This window comes from Natator depressus, chromosome 2 (assembly GCF_965152275.1).
Source record: "Natator depressus isolate rNatDep1 chromosome 2, rNatDep2.hap1, whole genome shotgun sequence".
In the NCBI taxonomy this organism is placed as follows: domain Eukaryota; kingdom Metazoa; phylum Chordata; order Testudines; family Cheloniidae; genus Natator; species Natator depressus.
This window is the reverse complement of record NC_134235.1, coordinates 230,874,590-230,900,226: the sequence shown is the minus strand read 5'-3', so window position 1 is coordinate 230,900,226 and position 25,637 is coordinate 230,874,590. Positions and strand designations below refer to the sequence as shown.

Below are 25,637 nucleotides of genomic sequence, written 5' to 3'. Positions count from 1 at the left end.
CCAGGTTATTCACCCTGAACCTCTCTGGTACAAAAGTTTGGGAGACGGAGAATGGTGTTATCAGCCTCTGGCTAATGTGTGATTCTCTGGTTGGAAAGTGAAAATGCTTGGTGTTATGGTGGGAGTTATGCAGAAGAGATTGCAAACAGCTAGGATTATTTAGCTTGGAAATAGGGATTGTGAGGGGATTTGATTAAGGTATTTAAGAGTGAAGGGTATAGTGAAAGCTGGTTGTTTGCCTCTACTTGATTCCCTGCCCCTTTGCCTCTGGACCAAGGGAACACATTGAAATTGGTGGGCAGTGAGCTTAGAACCACGAATTAATTTATAATGCAAAATATTAGTTACTCATGTTTCACTGCCACGAGCAATTGAAATGAAATAAAAACAGTGGATCAGTTTTAAAAGAGGAGTGTGGATAATGTTTGACTGTTTGTTGTACATTAACAATGACAATGAGGGTAGTCAAAGCCCTTTACTTCTAGGCCAGGGGTGGGCAAACTTTTTGGCCCAAGGGCCACGTCAGGGTACGAAACTGTATGGAGGGCCAGGTAGGGAAGGCTGTGCCTCCCCAAACAGGCTGGCCCCTGCCCCCTATCCACCCACTCCCACTTCCGGACCCCTGTCTGGCCCCCTCCCTCAAGAACCTCTGCCCTATCCAACCGCCCCCTGGCCCCTCCCCCAACCACTGCCAACCCCCTGCCCCCTTACCATGCCTGTAAGAGCAGCATGTCTGGGAGCCACGCCGGAGCCAGACTCGCTGCCCTGCATGAGCGCGCAGGCCCGCTGCCCAGAGAGCTGCCTGTGTGGCGGCGTTGCTCCGGGGGAGGGGGGACAGCAGGGGAGGGGCTGGGGACTAGCCTCCTGGGCCAGGAGCTCAGGGACTGGGCAGGACGGTCCCGCGGGTCGGATGTGGCCCGCGGGCCGTAGTTTGCCCACCTCTGTTCCAGGCTCAAGCTGATCTTCCTAGTGGGACAGGAAGGAATTCCACTCAGTCCTCCATGTGCTGCCTTGCACACCTAAATTCAATCTGGGATTCATTTCCCTCTCCCATTTCTCTGCAGCATCAGGTACAGGAGACTATGGGAACAGGATATCAGATATGATGGACCAATGTTCTGATCTGGTATTGTCAAACTATGTTCCAAACAACTTGGTTTAGAAAGTTGGGTTTTTTTTGTTCAAATACTTCCTGTTTCTCTACTTGAGCAGTAAAACAACTTTATTTGAGGAGAATTTCTCACCCCACCCTCAAATATAAAATGAATGTAATGCCCATTCCTCTCTTGGACCCCCCCCCATTATATACTGAATGACTTTACTAACAAGGATCTCAGCTGTTCAGATTGAAAGTAGAATGGATCTCAGTAACACTGTGCACATACATAGATCTGTACACATTCAAAATATGTGTCTAGTATCGGGGTAGCTGTGTTAGTCTGTATCCACAAACAACAAGGAGTCCGGTGGCACCTTAAAGTCTAACAGATTTATTTGGGCATAAGCTTTCAGACTCCTTGTTTTTATTCAAAACATTGTACATGCATTAACTAATTCATCCCCTTGACTCCCCTTTGAAATAGATTGGAAAGTATGCTATCTCCCTTTTACATGGGGTAGCTGAGACTTCTCCACAAAATGACTTTTCAGAAGGCTACACAATGAGTCAGTGGTTAGGCCAGAGTCAGAATCGGAAGTTCTTGACTTCCAGTTCTGTGCTCTTTCCTTCAGACCAATAACAATATTTTAAAGCCTTGTACTAGCCTTAATAGTGGAGCTTTATAATAGCAGTTGTGGTGGTCTCTTGGCAAGGATCCCTGTGATTTATGACCTACCCTCCTCAGGGTTTTCCTGTGTGCTGTACTGCCACAGCAGTGCCATGTTGTTTGTAACCTGTTCTATAGTTTATGCAGCATACTGTGAGGCTTCAGCTTAGAATAGTGCTACCGTATCAGTTTACAACACTAGCGTTTATCTATTCCTATGACTTCTAAAATGTTGGAATTGTTCAGGGAATAAAACACCAACTTTGATGTGGAAAACGGATATAAAAATTCCACAAGTGACCAATCCATTAAGTATGATTTAGTCACTCCAGACACTCTGAAGAGGGGGAAAAGGTTACAAATCTGTTACACAAGAGGCAACACTTTTTTTTCCTCTAACTCCTAAGAACTTCCCCTTGTGCCTAAACATCTGTTCACACACAATCCATTCTGATCTAGTAATTCTCATACCTGCAGAACGATGCTTAGCATGTAAGTAGTGCTTTAACTATCCAAAGCTCTGTACGAACATTAATATAATTGTGCTTTTAATAATCCAAACCCATCCCAAACTTTTATTCGGCCACAAACTGATATATAAAAAATGTATTTTTAAAGGGTCTCTCTCTCTCTCACCTACTCACAAAAGCCAAAAAGACTCTAGAATCCTGGCCTCTTCTCTTCTCCCCCCATTCCGTTTTCTCTCTCCTTCATCCACTCTTTTTCTCTGAAATAGTTGTGTTTTTGAGGTATAGCTGAAGTATCAGCATGGAGTTTTAGCCCTGAATGAATCAAGGGCCCAAATGTAATGTTACTTCTCTGTAGCTCTTACAGGTGCAAAGACATTTTGTCTTAAAAGAGCAAGTTTGTGATGTGAATATCATGCTAAAGGTCTGGAAATTGCTTTGTGAAGTGACTCAAGAAGCTGTCAAAATAAAATTACACAAACAGCAGCAGCACTATTTTAGGGGTTTTTTTAAGTTTAATGTATCTATTTTATCTCTTTTGTGGTGGTGGTGTTTAGGGCAATTTCCTGTCTCTAGAGAGAGAACACTATTAGAGAATGTGTTTGATCAAACACCTACATTTTTGTAAATGTGCTCTCATGGGTTTATGTAACTTGAGTTATTTTCCTCCCCTCTTCCCCAGGAATGGATAGTGCACAGATAGTAATTGAAAACCCTTCTTCCTGCTAGAGTCCTGAGGATTCACTGATTTTGCTTTCTCCTTCAGCCCCCCCCATTCACTTTTTCTTTCCCTCCCTCATGCCTTACTAGGGTTCACATTGTAGCCACCATTCTTACAGTTGAGGACTGGCCAGGACACCCTTTTCAGAGCATGTAAAAACTCCTGGAAAGGTTTCTGTTGAGCAATATGAGGCTCTTTCCTCCTCTTTTCCCTCAGGTTGAGGGCACTCCTTTATTCTCTAATTTTGCATTAATATTGAGGGTAGGAAGCCTGTGAGTTAGCTACTCTGCATAGCGAGTCAGGAGTTCCAGTTCACTTAGCACATAGACACCTAAAAGGCAGTTACTTAGTACAAATCTGGTATTCTATGTAGCTTCACTTTCTTTTCATCAGCCCAACATTAAGGTCAGTTTAAATATACCAGCACGCAAGTTCATGAGTTTATTTGCTAGGGGTAATTTTACTTGCTGTACACCAGCAAGTACATCTCCGTTAAGTCGTCTTCTCTGTATTAAATGTTCTTCCTTGTAGCAATTGTTGTAGGCTCACAAGCATAGGGGGTGGACATGGATACATTGGGGCAGAATTAGGGTGGTGGTTGGAGCCTTAAATGCAGGCATCTTTAGCTTAAAACACTTAAAGCTTAAAAGTAATGGTCACGTTCTAGGATGATTTATACAAAGACACTGCATTTTCATTCATCGTTCTCCATTACCTTGGGCGGGGTTGGTCTGAATATTTTACAGGTCCGTCCATGCTTTACGTTCTGCAGTACAAGGGGAAAAAAAATAGGCTGTTTGTATTATTATTATACTGGGACTGGCATCTACCCCACTTCTGAGAAATAATCTCTTAAACTTCAACTTCATATCAAGTATGTGATAGCCTGGAAGAATGTGACAGTCTAACACAGCCAGATATTAAAGGGGCAACTATCCACTGACCTTTTTAAAACTACTTAAAGCTTTGATGACAGTTTCCTGATGTTCGTTGGCATTAAGCCAATTATGTTCTTTACCATTTTACTTTCTGAGGTTTTGTCTTCACTGCTTAAAAAAAGTGTTACTGCTGGATAACTAATGCACATTAGCTATCCTGCTGCAAAACCCAAGTGGAGATGAGTCATTGTAATATTACTGCAAGGTAGACTAGGTGAGGCTAACCACTGGTGGGGGTACAGTGTTGATCTCGCCTAGCTATCTCATGATATGATGCTGCCTTGTCTCCACTGGGATTTTACAATAGGATAGCTATGCACAGTTATCCTGCTGTAAAACAAAACAAAATGAGCCCAACTTTTCTTGTAGTGAAGACATTGCCTGTGACTAAGCAATAAGCTACCATTATATCACTGGTATGCTTTCAACTTGTGTGTCTAACTGTATTGCTTACAGTACAGCTCTAATTCTCTGTTGCTTTATTCTAATGATAGTGATGTCCAATTTCACAAATCACTGGTCTGCATTTAGCAGTAGATGAGTTGGCTTCTCCATATTTATTATATACCACATCACTTTACTGTTGGTAGGCTTTTCCCAACAATGCTAACACATAGGTGAGCCAGGCTACTTTCCAGCTATGCATTTGTCAGGGTTCAGTGAGGCCTAGGGGCCTTGGCATGAGCTGGCACCTGGTCTGCTAGCATCACAGACCTGGAGGTGGATTAACTACAGCGGCGGGAGCACTCCTCCTGTTGTTGTAGTGAGTGTCTACGCTACAGTTTTGTGCAGCTGTAGCATTTCTCGAGAAGACCTAGCCTTAGTGAGCTGCTGCTCTTTGCCTTTCATCTTGTAAAATTGGCTGCTAGAGCATGTGTGTGGGTGCTGTAGCTGATTTTAATAGGTAAGGCCTGCATGTGTCTAAAGTGCCTAGCTCAGAATGTTGCCTTAACTTAGACTTGGTGACTATTGAGGATTTATGTCAGAGTGTAAACATCTCACTCAATATTTTACATGCAGTGCAGGGGATGTAGCCACATCTTCTGTTTGAGTTTAATTGGAAGATATGTGGCTAAATCTCCTGCATTGCTTTGAAAATCTCAACCAATGTCTTCAAATTCAATTTTCCATCTTTTCTAAAGTAAGAATGTCACAGAATGTTGCAAACCATCTGTTGTTCAATCTGAGGCTGTGAAAACAGCCAGCTAGACTTTGCTGCTTTTAAGTTCCTCCTCCACTTACCTTGTGTCCTAGTTTGCAATTTTTAATAGGGTATAGAAACTGCTGTGAAAGGTTTTGATTCCTTCTACTTTAACTCCAAAGAGCTCAAGATGATTTAAAAGTACATACTATAATACAGGTTTCAGACTAGCAGCCGTGTTAGTCTGTATTCGCAAAAAGAAAAGGAGTACTTGTGGCACCTTATGCTCAAATTTGTTAGTCTCTAAGGTCCCACAAGTACTCCTTTTCTTTTTACTATAATACAGTTGACTAAACCTGTTCTACTGCAAGCATTTGAAAATCACCTCTGTATGCATAGTCAGCAAAGAGTTAAGGTAAGTCTGCAATATTAATAATAATAATAATTAATAGTCTCTGTGTGTGCTCTGAAACCTGGCAATGGGGGGAGGGTTTCAGAGCCCAAGCAGGAATGTCTACACTATTTTTAGCCCTGTAGCACAATCCTGAGTGAACGGACCTAGGCTCTGACACCCACTGCTGTGGGGGAGGTGTGTGTTTTGTTTTGCAGTATAAATGTACCCATGTTTTCTTAGGAGCTGTTGACCTCCTGGGTACTTACGTGTTGGGCATGATTAGATGGTGAAACATTGTGTTTGAATACAAACTAATTCTATGATTCATCTGGGTGCTTGTTTCCTTTACTAAACAAAGTGTATGCAGGACAATACTGGTTTTGATTGGGGCAGATGTCTGGATCAGTCTCTGGAAACAGCCAAGGATCATCATGCTCTCTTTCACTCACTCTCACTCTCCTGGGTTCTGATTGTTGCTCTATATCCTTGGTCTTTTTAATTTGGTTCCCTCAGCTACAAGTTAAACAATGCCCAATTTATGTGCAGAGAGGCTTGTTTTATGCATCAAAATTAGTTTGCTCCTTCAAATTGTAGGATCAGGGTGCCCTAGTCTGTACGGCCTCTGCTTCTTTGGTCCTTGCCCTCTAAATTGGTGGAGCACAGTACAGGTGTAACCCTTTTTTCCCCTTAGAAGTTAATTCCAGGGATTGGATCCACCAAAACAAATCTCCATTCTGAGTAGAGATCGATGCCCTATTTAAGGTATAAAATAAACGGTGTTAAGCTTTGGATCCATTTTCTTTGGTAAAGACAATATTTGGAGCAGGTACAGAAGGAAGCTAAAATGTTAGAGGCAAGGAAACTGTCTTTCTGGTGTAGTAAGTGGGTGGCTTGAGAGTATTTCCAAAGCTCAGTAGAATTTTATCCTTTCAGTGTTGGTGATTTTGATATAAGAAACTGGCCCTCACCCTTCTGTAACAGTTTATTTATGGGCCTGTGAGCCACTGACCTGGTCTGACATTATCCTCTGTGGCATGGGGCAAGTCACTTAATCTTTCTTAGTTTCTGATCTGTAAAAATAGAATTGATCACTAATGTAAATTGAGAGTGCTGAGGATTGTTAATCCAGTAATATCTGTAAAGTGTGTTTGAAGATCAAATGTTTGTAGAATAGATCACTTTATTACTACTATTCTTACTGGAACTGCATTGTTATTTCACGGAGTATAATTTTATTTTTAGAGCAAGGATCTTGTTTATTACTCTACCTTTTTTTGCAAACTTTTCCTTATTTTAGTGAGATGTAATAAAGTAATTTGTTTTAAGTGCTATTAATTTGATAATTCAGATTGTTTAACTGAGTTTGACTTGAATGTTTCAGCACGTTTTTAAATAAAACATCCTTTTCTGTTTTAAATTTAGACTGTGGACATCCATAAAGAGAAAGTGGCTCGCAGAGAGATAGGTATTTTGACAACCAATAAGAACACATCAAGAACTCATAAAATTATAGCGCCAGCCAACATGGAGCGTCCTGTAAGGTACATTCGAAAACCTATTGACTATACCGTGCTGGATGATGTCGGCCATGGAGTAAAGGTGAGAATCCATATAAATATTGAAGACTTATTTGAACTGAATGCGACGGGAATTTTAGTTGCAGTTAAAATACTTAGTGCGTGGTGCTGCCATGAGGGGTTGATACAAACATACCCACAAGCATCATAGGCACAAAGTGAGATTTTTTATGTTGAGATCTTGAGCAATTTCTGCTATAAACTTGTGACTGCCTGAAGTAACCACAAACCAGGAAACAATGGCTCAGGATTCTGATAATAGATATTTCATAACAATGCAATTGCACTAATGACTTGTCAGAAAAAGGGACGTGACTGACTTATTATTAAAAACATTCCTTAGTTTAAAAAAGTGCTGCAAAAGCCCTTTTTATCCCTTTCTTCTCCTACACTCCCACCTTTTTTCCTTTTTCTTTTCCTTTTTTTAAATTTTTTTAATTTAAACTAGAGTTTAGGTCATGGGCAAACTTGATGGCTGGAGACTTCATTAGGGAGAGGTTTTTTAAAGGCACGAAGGGCGCCCCCTCCCCCCCATTGAAAAATCAGTTGGAGTTGGCACTTTGCTTTTTCATTTGGAAATCTTCCTCCATGTATAAAAGTGCCTTGACCAAACTCAACTTTTTTGGGTACAACAGATAGCCGCAGGAGAGTTAGGTAAGACTAATCAACATGGTACCTTTTGTCATCTGGGAGTCTTTGCTTGTCTGGTAATAGCAGGTTTTATTTTTCCTTAGCTGACATGATAGTACATTCAGTTAATTGCAGTCTTTCCCTGACTTACCTTTAAAAAGCTTTTATTCAGGACCATGTATCCAAATAAGGATTTGAGTGTGCTAGTCAGGAAAGCAGCTGCATCAATCTTGAAGTGCCTTTCTATAGTGCTCACTCTAAGGACTAGATCCTTGTTTGTGGCAGAGACGCAGTCATCACAGATGGAGGGAAATGAGGTGCCAAGGTGTCCTTGGCATTTCAGTGATCCTGGGGTTGCTTAGCAGCGATTAAGCACAGTGTAGAAGGCTGCTTTAACCTGTGACAGCTGTCAACAGCCTCCTGGCACAGGAGCTGTTAGGGGCTCTGAAGTGCCTGAGGATCTCACTACACAGCAGAGAACCTCTGAAGGGATGTCTACACTGCAATTAAAAACCTGCGAGCTGGCCCATGCCAGCTGACTCTGGTTCGCAGGGCTCGGGCTAAGGGCTGTTGGATTGCCATGTAGATGTTCAGGCTTGGGGTGGAGCCCGGGTTGTAGGACCCTGTAAGGTGGGATGGTCCAAGAGCTTGGGCTGCAACCTGAGTCTGAACATAGAATCATAGAATATCAGGGTTGGAAGGGACCTCAGGAGGTCATCTGGTCCAACCCCCTGCTCAAAGCAGGACCAATCCCCAATTTTTGCCCCAGATCCCTAAATGGCCCCCTCAAGGATTGAACTCACAACCCTGGGTTTAGCAGGCCAATGCTCAAACCACTGAGCTATCCCTCCCCCCCAAATCTACATCTACAATTTAACAGTCCCTGAACCTGAGCCCTGAGAGTTGTCACAGGCCAGCCATTGGTGTCCCAATTGCAGTGTAGACGTACCCTGTGAGTCAGATCCACTGGGCTTAGGGCTGCTTTATATTGGTACAGCGATGCAAAGCAGATGAAGCGTTGTACAGAGTTGGAACATAAGAGCAACCATGCAAAGGAATCCATTTGACCTCATAGAAGTTGGTCACTTTCCATTTAGGCCCCTTGCATGTGAGAGAAGGTAGCTCGAGTCCATGGAGAAGTGTCAGAGTCCATGTTTCCAATGCCAGCTGTCAGACTGTCACTCTAGTATCTAAACAGTGAGCTATCTAGAAAACCATAAAATAGACTAATCAATTGGCCGCTGCAGCTGCTGCATTACTGAAGGTGCGTGTCCTGGAGCCTCATAAAGTAAATGTTTGATTAATAGACCCCAGTGCTGTTACATAGTAATATCAGCTTTCTCCAATTTGTACACTTTTTTTTATTTTGGCATGTCTATTTCACTAATGTGTTCAACTTTAGTTAGGGGAAAAAAAATAGCCTGCCCTTTGGAACTGATGATCTTCTGTTAACTGGGCAAATGCCTTTTTTCTAAAAGGCTCTTTGCAATTTTATACAAGTTTCAATGGTAGCTTTTGCCATCTGCCAACTAATTAACCTCATTATGGAAAATTGACTTTACTGGAAACCTGAAGTTTAGTGGCCTTGATTTGTAGTTAACAATCTTACTTTTTGTTTCTTCACTGTGTGATTGGCCTACTGCCATGCTATCAGCTCTGCTATAGGTGATGCAACAATGGCTATGTGAAAAGATGATGCCCTTGTCTCTACCACATGGATTCATTATGCAAATACCATAATTGAAGGTAAACCTTACACACCTGCTACTGGAAATGGCATCCACAGCCTTCCACTCCATAAACATAGACCTCAACCCAGTAGCTGTATGTATGTCACCCAGAGAGATGGCTATTAATCATACACACCTAACTGGTATGTCACGCTGTCTCCTAGGATGTGGTACTGACTGTAGCTGTAAAGGAGGTTGCTTGTTCTGCCTTCGTTCTTAGATGGCTCAGTGCAAAATACTTTCCACTTCTGGGTCCCAGTTCAGATTCCTACTTGAAATTGAATTGACAGCCTCAGATCAGTTCCCAGTCAGCAGGAGTTGGCCATTGATATTTGACATTGTTAATTATTTATTTATTTTTGAAAACTAGAAAGGCTCTGTGTTGGGAGCTCAAGCTATGTCTCAAACCTAACCAGGGTGGCTCTGTCAAATTGGGGCTGACATGGTTAGTGGCAGGAATGGAGAAAGTTGCACTGCAAATTCTTCAGCATACCCAATATGTGGATAAAGAGGATATCAGACTTTATTGCTGCCAACCCTATGCTCTTGACCACAGATTCACCCAAGTTAAAGTATTGATGGAAACTGTCTAGGGCCTTGGAGGTAGCATGGTTTCCTGACAAAACCGGAAATTGTAGTTCTAATCCCAGCTCACCCACAGATTGACTAGCTGTATACTTTGCCCTGTTCATACATTATCTCTTTTTCCTCAATAAAATGGGGCATAATATTTACAAACAACGTAATTATAAACTAATGTTCAAACCGTGCAACAACATCCTTTAATAAGGGCTACATTATCACTATGTGTGACTTCATTTTGTTTTGGTGGAGGAAGGGACAAAATGGGGGAGATGGTAAGGAAAACATGAGGGAAAGGCCACCAGAATAAATGTGGAACCATAACCTGTACAGTTCTGATTTGTCTGTGTGAGAATAATATTAAATATATTTAAATGCCTTTAAAATTATTTCAAAAGTGTATAGCAATGGGCAATACCAGAACTGTTTTGTCTGATAAACGTAAATTCAAATTGACTCTCATTTATTCAATTAGAATAAAAGAAACGAAGCTGGTACTATAACTACTCAAATACTCCTCTCCCAAAGCATTTGTTCCTGTGTGCCCTTCCCTAATGGGACAAAAGTTTCTCAACACAGCTGGACCACACTTTGAGTCTTACCCTGGGAATAGGGAGTGGATCATCATGCAGAAGGAAAGAAGTAAAAGCAAGAACATGTATAGAGGCGCATGAGGAAGGACTCTGCTGTGTATTCCTCCCTCTGGGCCCATGAGATCAGCAGCTATTGTGTGGTTGATGCTCTGCTGATGGGGGAGGGAGAAGATAGGCAGCAGCTGTTCTCCACAGTATATTTCCCTCCTGTTGGGGAAATCGCTGTGGAGTTGATGATGCTTCTAGTAGTATAAACTGCCCTCCACAGTTTCTGTGTACCAAAAGGCTACACTACCATTGTAGGGAGTTAGTCAGTGGCAGCCCAAATCCTTAGGGAACCAGAGTCCACAGTCAGCGCACAGGGACAGGCCACCCCTAAAATGGCCCAGGATCTACCCAGTTATACTCTTATTGGCTTGTGGGTCAGAGTTCAGGCTCTTTCCATATCTCTACTTCACAATGCTCAAACCCCTTCCTTTGGAGGGGGCAGTGCTAACTATTCTGTTCCAGTTGTAGGATTTTTCCTGGGATGGGAACAGCGGGCCCAGGGTTAGCATAAGTTTGGTTTTGACGCATCGTACATGGGCAGTGGATTTTTTAAAACTGTTCCATTTGTGATTAGACTTAACATGGCTCTCTTCCCTTTTCATTGAACAAACATTCTGTGTGTAAATGGCTGCAAGAAATAATGTGTACACAAGCAGATTTTGCCAGTCTGTTAGATACTAAATAGTCACTCAGCGACCATCCTTTGGGGATGAGGGCAAGGGGGCACAACTGAAGTCATTCTCTCCTCAACCTCATGTAAATCAGAACCATCACGATATGAAATGCTGCTTTAATGCACAAAGACTCTGGCTTGGTAACTTAAAAAATGTAGACACAAGCTAATTTAACCATTCTTCCAGTTTCTTCCTTTTGTTTTATGAAGGAAAAAATAGGTCAAATGCTATTATCCATACAGAAAATCCTGGGCTTAAAAAAAATATTGCTGGAAAGAATTATACTTGTCTAGCAGCCCTGCTAGAATTTTAAAATATTCTGTGTGAAGAATGAAAGGCAGGTAGAATTGGCACTATCAGGGTGTCTCAGTCCATTTGATTGTAAAATGATGGTTAAAGCAGAAATGGAAACTATTTTTATGTTAAATATAGATAAAAATGTGTGTATCACTCACAAAATGAAATGTCCAGTAGTTACAATTGATTGAGTTTATTGTATGAAACTTGTAATTTTTTTTTAAAAGTACAGGAAGACTGAGCACCTTAAGTGGAGACTTTGGAAGAATTTTAAAATCTCCTAGATATGGGGCACTTGGGACAAGGTGAAGATTGATTAATCGGTCATGGACCCAAGAAAGATGTAGGGGATAGGGGAAGGAGAAAATTTAAACTGAGATGGAGGCTCCAAATCCCATAGTATTTAACTATGAGAAGTGGGTTTGATTTTCAACATCTGTGAATGCTTGCCATGTACCAGCTTAGTCACTTTTATATTCCTCATGTTTATATCTACCCTATAAAACCGAGAACAAAAGACAAGACTATGAGGAAAAGATGTTGGTGCACCTGCTGTTTTTCTTCTCTGTAGGGAAAGGCCTTTTATGTTGGATCCAGCTGGGCATTAACTATTTTTGTAGTGACTTATTAAAAAGATGTAAATAGGCACTTCTACAAGCAGTCAATGATTCTGAGCCTGAGAATCTGAGTTCTCCTTGTTCCTGGTATTGGTTAGTGTCAGACACTGACACGTCAAGTGTCATTTTGCCAATTGCATTGCTACCATGTTATCATTCAGAGGGTCACTATCAAACAATACAGGGTGCTGTAGGGTAAAGGACACACGAGTGTTACCAATGCTGATAATTTTATCATAAGGCTCATATTTGGTGTTTTTCTTAAAGCACCAGCTAAATTAATTTTAAGTGAGAATCTCAGCTTTAGATTTTTTTTAAGTAAGTTTCTAGAAAAAGTTCATGGTTGCCGAGAAAACCTTGGAAGCATGAATCCTGAAAGACAAAACTAGAAGGTAAAGAATCCCTAACCCCCCCCCCCCTTTAAAAAAAACCTGTTGTTTTGTGAGCCAAACTCTTGAGCTTTGGAGCCTGACTCATGATTTTGAATGCTTGGAGTCAGTGATACTGAGATTTTAAAAAATAAACATAATGTAATACGTTCCCCTAATAGAGAACCCTTCATCTGAGGATCTCAAGCCAAACATTTATTTTACGTTTTACAGACATTTCAGAGACGGTATCAGGCTACAAGTAGAACATAATTCAAAAACAAATTTTGTTTCTTGTGCTGCTAATAACAGCTTAGAGTAATAAAAAGGGAAAATCTAAAAAAGCCAACTGGATTTTTGTTCACTTGGACAACAGAAGTACTATCCCTTTTGTTCATCATCTACATCTGCTTACGTTTCACTTTCAGGTTACCTGGCATTAACAGGAATCTGTAACTACTGGATTGCAAACAATATATAGCATATTGCTAATCTAAAAATAAAGTTCCATTAAAATAACAAAATATTATGGAATCTTTCTACTGATATTTACTTTTGGAGAATATTTGTTTTAGAGCCTATATTGACCTGACATTGTCTCTTTGGGTCTCAGAACAGCCTGTGAGGCAAGAGCTGAGTATTATCCTCCATTTTACTCATAAGGAAACTAAGACACAAAGTGTGATTTGCTTAAAGTCCCAAAAGTTAGTGGCAGAATTGGGAATAAAAATCCTCAATTCCAGAATGCAGATCACATGTAGGAGTCAGAAAGAGAACCCTCTGGGTTGTTACCCATATCTTTTTCTTGGCTCCATCCCTGAGTTTTCAGGGGCCCTGTGAGAAGCGATGTGAGAGAGCCTGTTCGTTATGCCTCAGTTCTCTAACCCCTGGCTGCTTGTGACTCTTTAATACCATTACCATATTATGTGATGATCCAAAATTGATCCAGCTACTCCACCTGAAAAGTAGGGAAGGGATCCATGCGTATGATGTATGAGAAATGGGAAAAGTGCCTCGGACAGTGGGGTCATGTCCATGACTAAGGATCCTAGGTGCTACAGTAATATAAATAATACGAGAAAATTTATAAAGCTGTCTCCCAATTAGTTAGTTGTACTAAAAATCACGAAGCTTCTATATGGTTCAGAATTGGGAATAAAACTCAAGAGTTGTTGGATTTTATTCCTATATTAGAAATGTGGCTACAGTTTTTAGTGGAATGTTTGAAATAAAATGCAGCTCCCTGAATCACTGCTAGATGTTTGCATCCACTCTCCAGAGGTGGCGGAGTATGATGGAACAAAGTGGTGCGGGGGAAGATTCATTTATTTGTAGATCGTCCTGACCAAAAGAACTAAATGATCTAAGAAACATGGATGAATGAGACTATGTTGGGAGACTGGGGGTGGGACTGAGATAAAAGGAGGGGTTAAGTGTTAGAGAGACCTGGGAGGAGTTCTGAGCTAAAATGCCTTGCTTTCTCTAAGTCTTCAGCTGGAAGGTTAGGATCTATACCTTTCAGAGGACTAATAGTTTCACTTCTTGATCTCTTAACAGAATTCCTTGTTTTACGCCATTGTCCTTAGCAACTGGAAAAATTAAAAAGGGAAGAAACCTAGTAGATGGGAGACACAAGCAGATTAATTGCTAAAATTTGTTTTCCAGGAGACTAGTAGCTGTTTTTAAAAATATAATGCTCAGGGATGATACCAATCTGACAGTCTTGGAGACTGAACTTCTGTATTCATCCATAGAATAGATATATCGGAGACGACAGTAGCGCAAATAGCATTAGTCTGCCTCTTGCCAATAAAATTCAGTCCAGACTTAGAGTTGGAGGGACCCCCTCTAGTGCCACTTTCTATATCTTGACTACTGCTGAAACTGCTAACAAGGATGTTAGATTTCTCATTATGTGGACAACTTTCGTTTAGGGATTGGTCAGAAAATGCCAAACTGCTTCCAAACAGCCAACAAAAGGTAATGACTTTTTACCACTATAGTAATGCTTCCCCCATCCACTCAAAAATTAAGTCCACACCCCCAATCATTAATTAAAAAAAAAAATACATTTTGTGTGTTTTTCTGATTTTTTCAGTCTTTAGAATAACATGAAGTCACATTTTTATGCTTTCCTTTGCAACCATGAGGGCTAGAAATGTACTACTTTTTTAAATGAAAGCTGAGATCACATGATCATCTGACTCCAGAAGTCGGCACTTCAAGACAAATACTAATTATTTTGATGCTGGCAATAAAATCATAAGAGCTGGCACTGCTGCATTACTGACTTGGGCTGGATTTCAGGCAGCAACCTAGACTAGTGAAAGGCTCTGCTGCATATCCAGTCTGAGAATTCCCTTCATTCTTTTTACCATTCACTGCAGCAGGTAGGACTTCTCCATTCTGGGTTCTATTCCCAAAGTACTGATGGTTTAATACATTCTGTAATTTGTGATAGAGATTGTATAGGGAATGTATGGTTTTGATACATTATAAAATATTCTTGGTCTTGGACTAATGTCAACCAGACACTTTAAACTGGTGTTAAAAACTTAAGGCTGGTAAGAGGCATATGTGCCTTTTGCTGGCCACAAGGATAATAATGTAAGTTTAAGTGTTTCCTTTGGAGATGCCTATTAATTGTGATGTTTGTCCTGTGACTGCTTTTGAGCTCATGAGATCTTTAACAGCATACCTGGGATGCAATGTAAGTTGTTGTTAGGGAAATGAATTGCTGTAAAAAATAATATAATAACTTGTCCATCAGTTGTGATAGATCTGCCATTAATTTCTGCTTTTCCCCCCTTTTTTGCCAACGTTAAGTGGCTAAAAGCCAAGGTAAGAAGAATCATTTCTCATTTGACCCACAGTGTCTCATTGTATTGATAGTTGAGGCTGCAGAGCCATTAAAACTGAAAGCTAGTACTCTCCTATACTTCTCTCTGCTTTTCATAGGTTATTTAGGTTAAATAAGCTCTACTTCAGTGCAGATTTGCAACATTTAGCCTGGATGTGTTAATATATCAGAGATATATTGACATTTGCATTTGTACTTAAATACATTAATTTCTCTAACACACGTAGTGCTTTGCTCTGATTTGGTAGATGCCTTGATCCTATTGACTTACATTTTTTTATAGGAGGTTTCCCAGACAATGTTTGACTGTGCTAGTCAAATAGCTGAGCTAAATTGAGTGAGAAATTTTGAATGAAGACTGACAGTTTTTTATAGCCAGTTTAAATTTTTTATTTAAAATATTCACAGTGGAACTGACACACAAATGGAATGTAATAGTAATTTAAAGAGGGAAAAGGGGAAGACTTTTGTGTGAACTTGTCATCTGCTTAATTTTCAGATGTACTTCAGCTGTAAAATGACAGTTAAAAAACAATATGAAACTTACGTTTAGGGTTTGTTTCCTTTTCCTGTTGTCTTCTCTAGTGTGCAGATAAAACCTGCTGTTCAATAGCTGTCTGGGAACCCTCGCTTCCTATTCTTACATTTAAAAAATAACTCTCAATAGTAGAAGCGTTTAAGTATAAAAATAAAATCCTGTTTCCCCTCATTTCAGCATGGAAATAACCAGCCTGCAAGAACTGGCACCTTGTCAAGAACAAATCCACCTACACAAAAACCACCAAGTCCTCCTATGTCAGGCCGGGGAACTCTGGGGTAAGAATGAGACTTATATCCAGCCTGTATAAGAGAGAATTCTAATTGTGCAGATATCAATATTGCCTAGATAAGTGAATATATGAAGGCTGAGTACCCTCTGGGCTCTAGTGAGTTAGACAAATCATCTTTCTATGCAAAACATTTGAAATTTTCTGGTTTTCTTTTTTTTTAAATGAAGCCCCTTTGAGAGAATATCTTTTCATTATATTACAGACTGAAGTGGCTGAGGTTAGTTTTCATTTCTGATAGTAATCAGGCAGAAATATTATTGCATATTTAAAACAAATGAATTTTGATTAAGGTTCTCATTTAAACTAACAAAGCAAAAGGATTTCAGTGTTAAGACTCTTACTTTGTTGCTAACTCACTCCTGATTCCTTGACAGTGGAGAGTTGTGTTTATGCAATATTTAAGGAAAGAGTGTGTGGAGAGAAGTTAAAGATGTACTGGCAACACTAACACTCATTTGTTTGCTCATTTGAAGGCACGTTTTAATGCTTAATTGAGGGAACCGCACCCTCCAACACAACCACTTTCTACTTCAGCTTCTATTTCACTGCTGTTTGACCTCTGTACATCAACAGATTATTATGATATGGATTGAAATGGTGGTACTTGAAAACACTAAGCATATAGAGTGTGATTCTGTTTGGACTATTTTGTGGGACTTTTCATTGAGATCTTAAACAGAAACTTTGGTCTATGGATGTTGCCGTTCAGTTACCTGAATCTTTGCCTTTAACATGTAGGGTACGGTAGATGGAGCGTGAGCACTGGTGGGCTGGCACGGACTTAGCAGCTATGGATGAGTTAGTTTTCCAAGTTAGTGAGCTGAGTAATGGTCTGGTTACAAGGCAGCTCACAGTGCAGATCAAGAGAGCCAGACAAGAAAAGTGGGGGAACTATAGCCCCCTTTAAAAGTGTTGCAGGGCTCTGGAAGCATTGAAGCCTTTAATTCTGATGCGACAATTCAGTGCTGCGCTGTCACTGTTTAAACATCAAAATGTAATAATGTACTGTATTCACTTTTTTAAAAAAAGTGTGTCTAGGGTTTGTTTGTCTGCTTGGAGTGTGTTATGGGAATAAGAATCTTGACCCACTGTTGATAGATGTTGTATAGGTTCCAATTACCTGCTTGATACAGCGCACTTTCTGGTGGGATGGTATTTCAGCTGTGGGTGGAGTGAAGTGTGCTGGGATCCTTCAGGAAACAGTGGATAAAAATCATGGGTGAAATCTTGGATATTGAGGGGAAGAAATGATGGGTTGAGGGAACAACCAAAATACATAGCAAAGATTACGTCTGTTACAACACTCTCTCAAAGAGAGGTAGATGTGTGCTGTCTTTTATCTTTTGGCATCAAAGTGCATACATCTACAATGTTTTTTCTACTTTACCTCAAGCATGCAAAAATATTGCCAGAAACCACAAAGATTGGTGTTTTTTCTTTCCATTAGAAAAAAGTGGATAGAAATTTAAAACCAACACAAAATATGCAATTTTAGAAGTGTGACAGAGCATGTCAGCAGTACACTTAAGAGTAGGCACTGCCACCTGGCCAGTTGCTGGGGCTTGTCCCTTTTAAGGCAAAAGAATTCTGGGAAATGTAGTTGGGCAGGGAGGAAGAGGAGAGTCCAAAGATCAGGTAATGAAGAGGGAACCAGGTGATTGTGGGAGGGATCAATAAGAAGGAGCTTGAGCTGAGTATAAGAGACCTGGAGGGAGCAGGAGGCCTACAATAACTAAGAAACAGCTTCTCCCAGGCTGAGTGTTTATAATAATAATAATAAAAGCCTAGAAGAAGTTGGACTAAGTGATTTTAAAAAAAAAAAAAGGCACCACAGGAAAAAGTGAAGCAAGGGTGTGATGGGAAATGGACAGCCACTGCCTGCTTAGGAGCCCTAAATTAGAACCTAGAATAGTAGGAGGGCTTGAGTTCCTTTGCAGTTCCACCTGAAGGTGGTGGGTATTAACACCACATTGAGAGAAAAAGGAATGACTGAGCTCTGTGAAAGGAACTACTGAGAACTGTTCAGAGCCTTGAGAGCAGTGGAAAGACTACTTGCTTAATTGGATTCTGTCCATGGAAGGGGAAGGCCAAGTCAGCTCCAAGGAACTGGAGTGGGGGAAATTGAGGGGGAATTATATATGCAGATTATGAGAGTCATAGTAAACAAAGCTATAGAAACTTGAGTTACTCCAGTTCCTCCCCACATTTCATCCAGAAGTGGAATATCCATTGTTAACATCGTATTTTCTTTAAATTATGAGGTTATTCCTATTGGAAGTCTGTTTAAAACTTCAGTGATGTCTTTTTACCTTGCAGTTTCAATCATATTTGTGTTCTAGTTATAAGAGATTAAAATGTACAGTGTTTTTTTCATGTTCTGATCTTTCTGGTGCAACAAAAGCCCAATGGCAGCTCATATTTTAAAACTTTCTCTAGTTCTGTGTATGATAGAAACTCACTGATTTACAAATCCAATAATGCATACAAACAACTAGGCTATTGTTTATCAGGATGGTTTTAGTAATAGTGAGGTCTAGTGCTCCTGAGACATTTTGTAAGAATTCTGAGTTTAACACAATATGTTCACTAGAATAATATGAAATAACTTAATTAAAACTAACTACAGCAGATTACTGAATGTATCATATTTTTTGTGATGCATTTTGCCTTGCTTTTTTGTTTTGTTTACCTGTTACCTCCCAAATTCAGAACCTTGCAATGGGCCCCCTAATAGTTAGTAAGGTTTTACTATATTGCTGAGTCATTAAATTAATATAATGTATGTTTAAGTGGTAATCTAACAAGAAGCAGCACAGATGATTAAAGATGTTCATAGTCTCCCATTTCCTCCCCATCTGTGAGTCACCTCAAAAAAGGGAACAGGGACTCCAGATGTGTTCCTGGTGTGAGAACGTGAATACCTTTAGCAAAAAGTAATTTTTAGGACATTTGTACCGCCCTCAAAATGTTCTATGTAAATATTATCTTAACTATTGTTGAGGGGCACTACTGTAATAGATAAGTGTGCATTGCATAGCAAGTGCATACAACTGTTTTGTAATCTGAAGAGTACTTTGTGGCCATACATGTAGTGTTTTTGTTTTTAATTAGCTTTTATCTTAGAGGAACATACAGTTCAGCCTTACTTTATGAAAGTGTTTTCAAAATAATTTTTTCAATAGGTTTTATTTCATATATTACCTAGACACTGAAATTTCCTTTTAATTTGTCCTGGAAAGGTGACTATAATTAGTCCCTTTTTAAAGCTGTTTTGTTAATATGCAGAATTAACATGTTGAGAATGAAATACCTATTTAATTTGCCACTTTCAGAGATGGTTTCTATTTGGTAATGTTGAGTCACTGTGCAGTGATCTTAAGTGAAGATTTAGGAAAACAAATGGCTTCATTACTTTAATTAAAACTTTTTCTCTCCTCCAACCCACTTTCATTTGACTAGACGAAATACTCCTTACAAAACCCTGGAGCCAGTTAAACCTCCAACTGTTCCTAATGATTACATGACCAGTCCTGCCAGACTTGGAAGTCAACACAGTCCAGGAAGAACAGCTTCCTTAAACCAGAGACCAAGAACACACAGGTAGAGTACATTGCTCCTAATTCTGTGGTTGTGTCTTGACTGGCATAGTGATACTCACCAGCGTTGCAGCAAAGCTTTATGCCTGGCTTCTTCTAAGGTGGATGGAGAAGACAGATGTAGTTTAAATACCTGAGATTCTTCTTTATACATGGTTCTGTCTGGACTTGGTACCTCTAGATCTGTCAACTTTAGTAGCATCTGTTTGTTTTTCAGATTTAATGCTACAGAAGCTGTTTGTTTATACATACATACATACTCACACACAGCTTTGAATGCACAACTTATTCTCTATCATTTTTTGCCTCGTCAGAGTAAGCAAAATTTCAGAAATTATAGGAGTGAATAGGGAGATGGAATATCTGACAGACTATATAACTTATTTCAGACTTTAGGCTGGGATAGGTGTAAGGTAAATGCTTTCACTGACGCTAATTGTATAGGGAAGCAGTTTCTGATTAGAAAATACTTTAGTCAAGTCTGCCTGTCAGAAGTCTGGTTTGCTTTTATTGTTCAGAGAAAAATTGTGCTTGTGACGTGGTAGATTGACAGTACTGGAAGCTAAAATTTATCACAGAACCAGCAGTGCCAATCAGCTTCCACATACTGAGGCACATTGGCAGAACAGTACTTTCTCTGGGGAGATCATCTCTTGGGATGAGAGAGTAGTGCTGTCGCTATACCTATCGACTACTTGCCTTTAAATCTGTTTGTTGAGGCTTCAGTAGAATCTCCAGTCAAACTGCAAGAAATAAATTGACAATGACTACCTGAATACAGACGGGATTTAGACAGTGGTTTATTGTCCCAGGGATAGATATGATGTGATCGTTTCAATGACTCGCACCAATCTATGATGTTTAAATGTTTACTAGCATAATGGCAGTTCTGGGGTTCAGGGAGTCCTTATGGACTTCGGGAAAACAAGTTAACTTCATCTTTGAGCAGCTTGCTGTCAGTTAAACAATATTGTCAGATTAAGGTATTTTATAAACCAGGATGCAATCAGTTTAATTGGCAGCCATAAAGTCTCCCTTTTTTTGTCTGACAAGATCTTTTTATGTAGACTGCAGTTAGAAATTCAGCTGCAACCAACAAGATCAAGGTCTTCAGCATACAGAACGCTAATTTTGAAGGAATTATCTTGGCTCCCAGTTCAGATAACTAATTTTCTCTTTTTATAGTAAAGTTGTTATCTTAAGATATTTTTGAATGATCTGTGCTGGATTCTTTGCTAGCAATTTATATATGGTTGCACAGAAATGGTAAATAAAGTGCATTGAGTGCTACTATATTTTTATTAAGATGGATATATAGAAATGGCTTTTTAGTTACAGGGCACCACAGCTGTTTAATTCTCTTCCTGTTCTCTGTTGAATCTTTGTAAATTCAAGTCTTGACTAAAGACATATTTATTGAATTTGTCCGTGGATTTTTACTCTGTCCCCTAGTTTCCATTTGGTTGAAAAATATGTAATGACCTCCAAGATGCCTGCATGAAAATTATCAAAATTATTGTATGGCTTCTTCATAAAGCGTGTGCGCTCTCGCGCTCTCGCTCTCTCACTCTCTCACTGGCAAGTGGCTGGGCTAGTTGCAGTAGAATTGTTAACTCAGAATAAACTTGAACACAAGTATTCATTTAGCAAAAGGACACTTCTTCAGCCTATAGCACACATCACTCGAGTTACAAATAGCTTATGCTTGAACCCTTTTTACACCCATTTTATCATTACTTAGTTCAAGGTGCCTGGAACTATTACGGTATTCACATTGGACTAACAGATGTCTAGATCTCATATGGTTGCTTACATTTGTAGTTATAAGTAATTAAAAGCTATGGATGTATTAAAAAGTGGCTAACAGCTTAGCTAATGATATCTGTATCTACTAGAGTTTTAATACATTTTGAGTTAATGATCTGAGGGTGATAAGTAATAAGGGTTTCAGGAACAGTCAGTCTACAGGATTTTTTTCTCACATTTATGCAATTGAGCGAATTTATTTGATCACTGTTCAAATAAGTAATATGAATGTATGGAAAGCAGTGCTGACACGTTTTCTCCCCCTCCTCCCCTTTAGTGGTAGTAGTGGAGGAAGTGGCAGTCGAGAGAACAGTGGAAGCAGCAGTATTGGCATTCCCATTGCCGTGCCTACACCTTCACCACCAACTGTTGGGCCAGGTATTTGAGATTCTTTTTATGATACCTAATACTGCAATGTGGCTCATTCAGACACTTTCTCATAAATGTCAAGGGAGGATTGAAGTTCTCATCCCTTCCCTTTTGAAGAGGTTGGAAGAGAATTGCTCCCAAAACAAACAAACAAAATGCCAAAAAAAGTCAGCTATTTCTTTTCTTTCATTGTTATTAATTACATTGTAACAAGATTTTTAAAAAATCAGGAATATCTTTCCTTTTTAAGACCTAAGGAGTAGGTGGAATCCATGCTTTCAAACGCGTGTTGACAAGTAGACATTTCTAGATGTCCTGAGAAGAAAAAACAACCGTTCTGTATGCATATGATCAGAATTGTTTTCTGAAATAGTCTGTTGATTTTTATCACTTACCATTTAGAACGTTTAAAATTGTAAATAAAAATAAACTTCTTCCTTCGATTAAACCACTAAAGAAGATTGGAAGAAAGCCTAGGAATAAACAAACACCATCAATAGTGAAATTCAAGAACATCCACCAGTGTGAGTAAAACCAAAGTGAATCATAGAGTGAAAATCATTTAAAGCTTATCACACAGTATCAAAAGCACGTGCCTCTATCATTTGAGTTGGAGGACTCTTTTAGCGATGTGAAGGTGCCATACTTGGCTCTTCTAGCCAAGAGGCAAGACAGTAGAGGAAGACATGATCACTGGCGTAGTGAATGTGTGTCACGTAGGCACAGTAAGCTATTTTGGACAAAACATTGACCATCCAAATTAAAGTCTCATAAACTAGAATGGTGATATTCACAAGTCAGATTTTTACTCTGAGGCAGAACTTTGCTGTTGTATCTTCACTTCTTACTAAGTCTTAAGGCCCACTCTGTGTTCTTGGCCTGCATAGGGATCTGCGTGCACAGGTCTTACTTTCACAAAGCACCCCAGAAAAATCAATAGGTGCTCCCTGCAGGAGAAAAGGTGTGCAGTTGTAGAACCCTTTGCAGGATTGGGGCCTGTGTGTGTATCCATTTATTAATGTTGAATATTTTCTTGTAAAGTCTCTACATTCCTGTTGTCTTTTAAAATGTAGCTCTTTTGCCATTAGCCTAACTGGCAATATGAACTATTTTATTAGCACAAATTTCTGTTCCTCCTCCTCCTGGAGTCCCACCAGCACCACCTCTCCTGATGGGCAGTATGATAGGTGAGACTTGTGTCAGCACTGGCGTGATTGCAGTTATTTGACATAATCAATAATAAACTCCTCCTAATGGATTTATAGAAGCCATTTGCCTTTTGTAGTGGGGTGTATGTGATCTGGTATAATCATCAATGTTCGTTTTTTGTTTTGTTTTTGTTTTTTTAACAAATCTAATCCCAACTAATTTCCTGTGGTTGAAAGCCTCTGAAGGTAAATAAATAAAATATGGAAAAAGTATATTAGTTGCTTTGAATCCTAATATTCCCACTAAAGCTAAGATCCAATTAACAATGTGAATTCAGCTTATGTGTAGTCCTTGTTCATGCATTCTTGAGTATGGGGGGGGGGGACCCACGAAGTTCACCAATAAAGTACATTATAGTTTGAAAACAGTAGTAGGTAGAGTGGGGATTGTGCATATGGGGATTTCTCTTGTGAACTGATTATGAAGGAAAATGTAAAAGGAAAAGCAGAAATGTCTGGCTCAGTGGCTTGGGTACAATTCTGTGATCCTTCATGGACAGACAAAACTGGGAGACTTCAGGAATTCTCCTTCATGTGCCAATGAGAAGATACAAGTGACTTGCTTCCTGGTAGATTTGGGTGGGATGGTGAAGGAAATCCAATTTTCATTGCTCTTTGGCACTTTGAAGCACCTTGGATTCACAAGCATTAAAGTCATTAAGGGCCCTGTCAGTTTGTTTCCTCAAGCTGTGCAGCAAATGCCATGCATCGCTATTAGTAAGGGGTTTTGAGAGCATTACCTTAAAGAACTTTTAGGTCACCATCCCAACCAAGGACAATTGTCAGAATTCATTATTTTACCACAAAACTAACTTTAGAGGCTTTGACCCATATAACCTTTGTACACTTCCTCTTATCTGAAATGTTAAGTGAAAGTGACTTTGAATAGTGTTATATTAGTCTGTAAACTTTGTGTAGGGGTGTGTGCGCGCATATATGTTTGGTATGTTTTCACATGTATATGCGTGTAGTATATTTTACTCCAATATTGTTACTACATTTGGAATCTGAAAAGAACTTGTACATTGGCAAAAAGAGTTCAAGCAACACAAGTCGCTCATCGGTTTGCATAGTGTGAAATTCTGATTTTTGTGATGCACACAAAGATGAAATCGTAAAAATGAAAAAAGATGGAACGTTTATTCATTATTAATCTGCAATATTGAGAATGTTGCAGATCAGATGTGAGGCAGGTAGGAATTGGTGTTGATCTCACAGAAGAATGCTGACACATCTTGCGTTGACTATTCTAGTTTGTTAATGCAAGTTCCCTATATGGAAGCACAGTTGTTAAACAGTAGAAATTATAAATGTGGAAAGTGTCCTAGAATCGTATCACTCTGATTTTTATGCTTGGTTGAGCACCCAACTTAAAAACTTTGTTCTGGTGGTGATGGTGTCTTTTTCTTAACCTACACAAATATGCTGTTTTTCTTTGGCTAGATTGAAGGCATCTGTTCCAGCATGCAAAAATGTTTGCTTTCAAGAAGATACTCAACCTTTTCAAAGTGTGCTTCTTTTTTGTTTAACGGGTAGTGCAACAACAAAAATTCAGTTAAATTAGGAAACAAGCTGATCCAACATTCTGTATAAGTGGGTTAAAATGCCTACAACATTTCAGAAAACATAAATGATGCATCTTTTTATGAATGTTATTTATGTATTTTACATGGCTGATAGCACAGGTGTTTCTTTTTTGTTTCGTTAATATCTCGCTGCTGACCTCAAGGTACTGGAGTGTTGGTTTCAAGTATTCACCGTGTTCTGTGTCTTTTTTTCTGTTTTCTGCATTCTGTCCTAAGTAATACTTGGCTTAAGTCTTCTTGTTGGTTCCTTTTGGCTACTGCTTTTCAGCTGCTCCTGGTTCAGCTCCTGGTTCCCAGTATGGCACAATGACCAGGCAAATTTCACGACACAACTCTACCACTTCTTCAGCATCTTCTAGTGGATACAGACGGAATCCCTCTGTGACTGCCCCATTTTCTGCTCAACCTCATGTTAATGGCGGGCCTCTCTATTCTCAAAACTCAAGTAAGCCTCTGCGCTTTGCCGTTATGCAGCAATCATGGAATGTTTTGTGTTGAATGATCTGAAGTATGATTTGTCTGTGATGGCAACAATCGGAATCCAAATGCTTCTTGGTTTTCTCCCTCTAATTGAGAAAAAAAATAGCAAAAAGGTATACTTTGCCTCCTTTGAATTATACACAACACTTTTTCCTTAGAAAGTGATCAGGCAGTTAATGTAATGGGTAGTGCCAGGCTTACCTATTTAATTATAAGCAAATGTTCGTTAGCATTTCAGGGGTGCTGGGAGTGCTTTTGTGCACACAGTCAAAAAATATAAGCTCTTCTGAAGGGAGAACTGATCTGGTAGGACCTGGAATATTGGCTGTAGAGAGAGCTGTTTAAAACTGAACCATTAA

General features: G+C 39.6%; 1 protein-coding gene across 8 annotated transcripts in view; it reads left to right on the top strand.

The window, feature by feature from the left end:
* Window positions 1-25,637, top strand: part of ABI1 (abl interactor 1) — a 127,278-nt gene that overhangs the window by 87,877 nt on the left and 13,764 nt on the right. For 3 of the 8 annotated variants that reach the window (XM_074946121.1, XM_074946118.1, XM_074946114.1), the window contains exons 3-9: window positions 6,850-7,026; window positions 15,370-15,384; window positions 16,119-16,219; window positions 19,693-19,833; window positions 21,913-22,013; window positions 23,123-23,191; window positions 25,067-25,243. In XM_074946121.1, the coding sequence (XP_074802222.1) occupies window positions 6,850-7,026; window positions 15,370-15,384; window positions 16,119-16,219; window positions 19,693-19,833; window positions 21,913-22,013; window positions 23,123-23,191; window positions 25,067-25,243 (781 nt within the window). The remainder of the gene's footprint in view (window positions 1-6,849; window positions 7,027-15,369; window positions 15,385-16,118; window positions 16,220-19,692; window positions 19,834-21,912; window positions 22,014-23,122; window positions 23,192-25,066; window positions 25,244-25,637) is intronic. The other 5 variants (XM_074946119.1, XM_074946116.1, XM_074946120.1 and 2 more) reach the window with 3 other exon arrangements.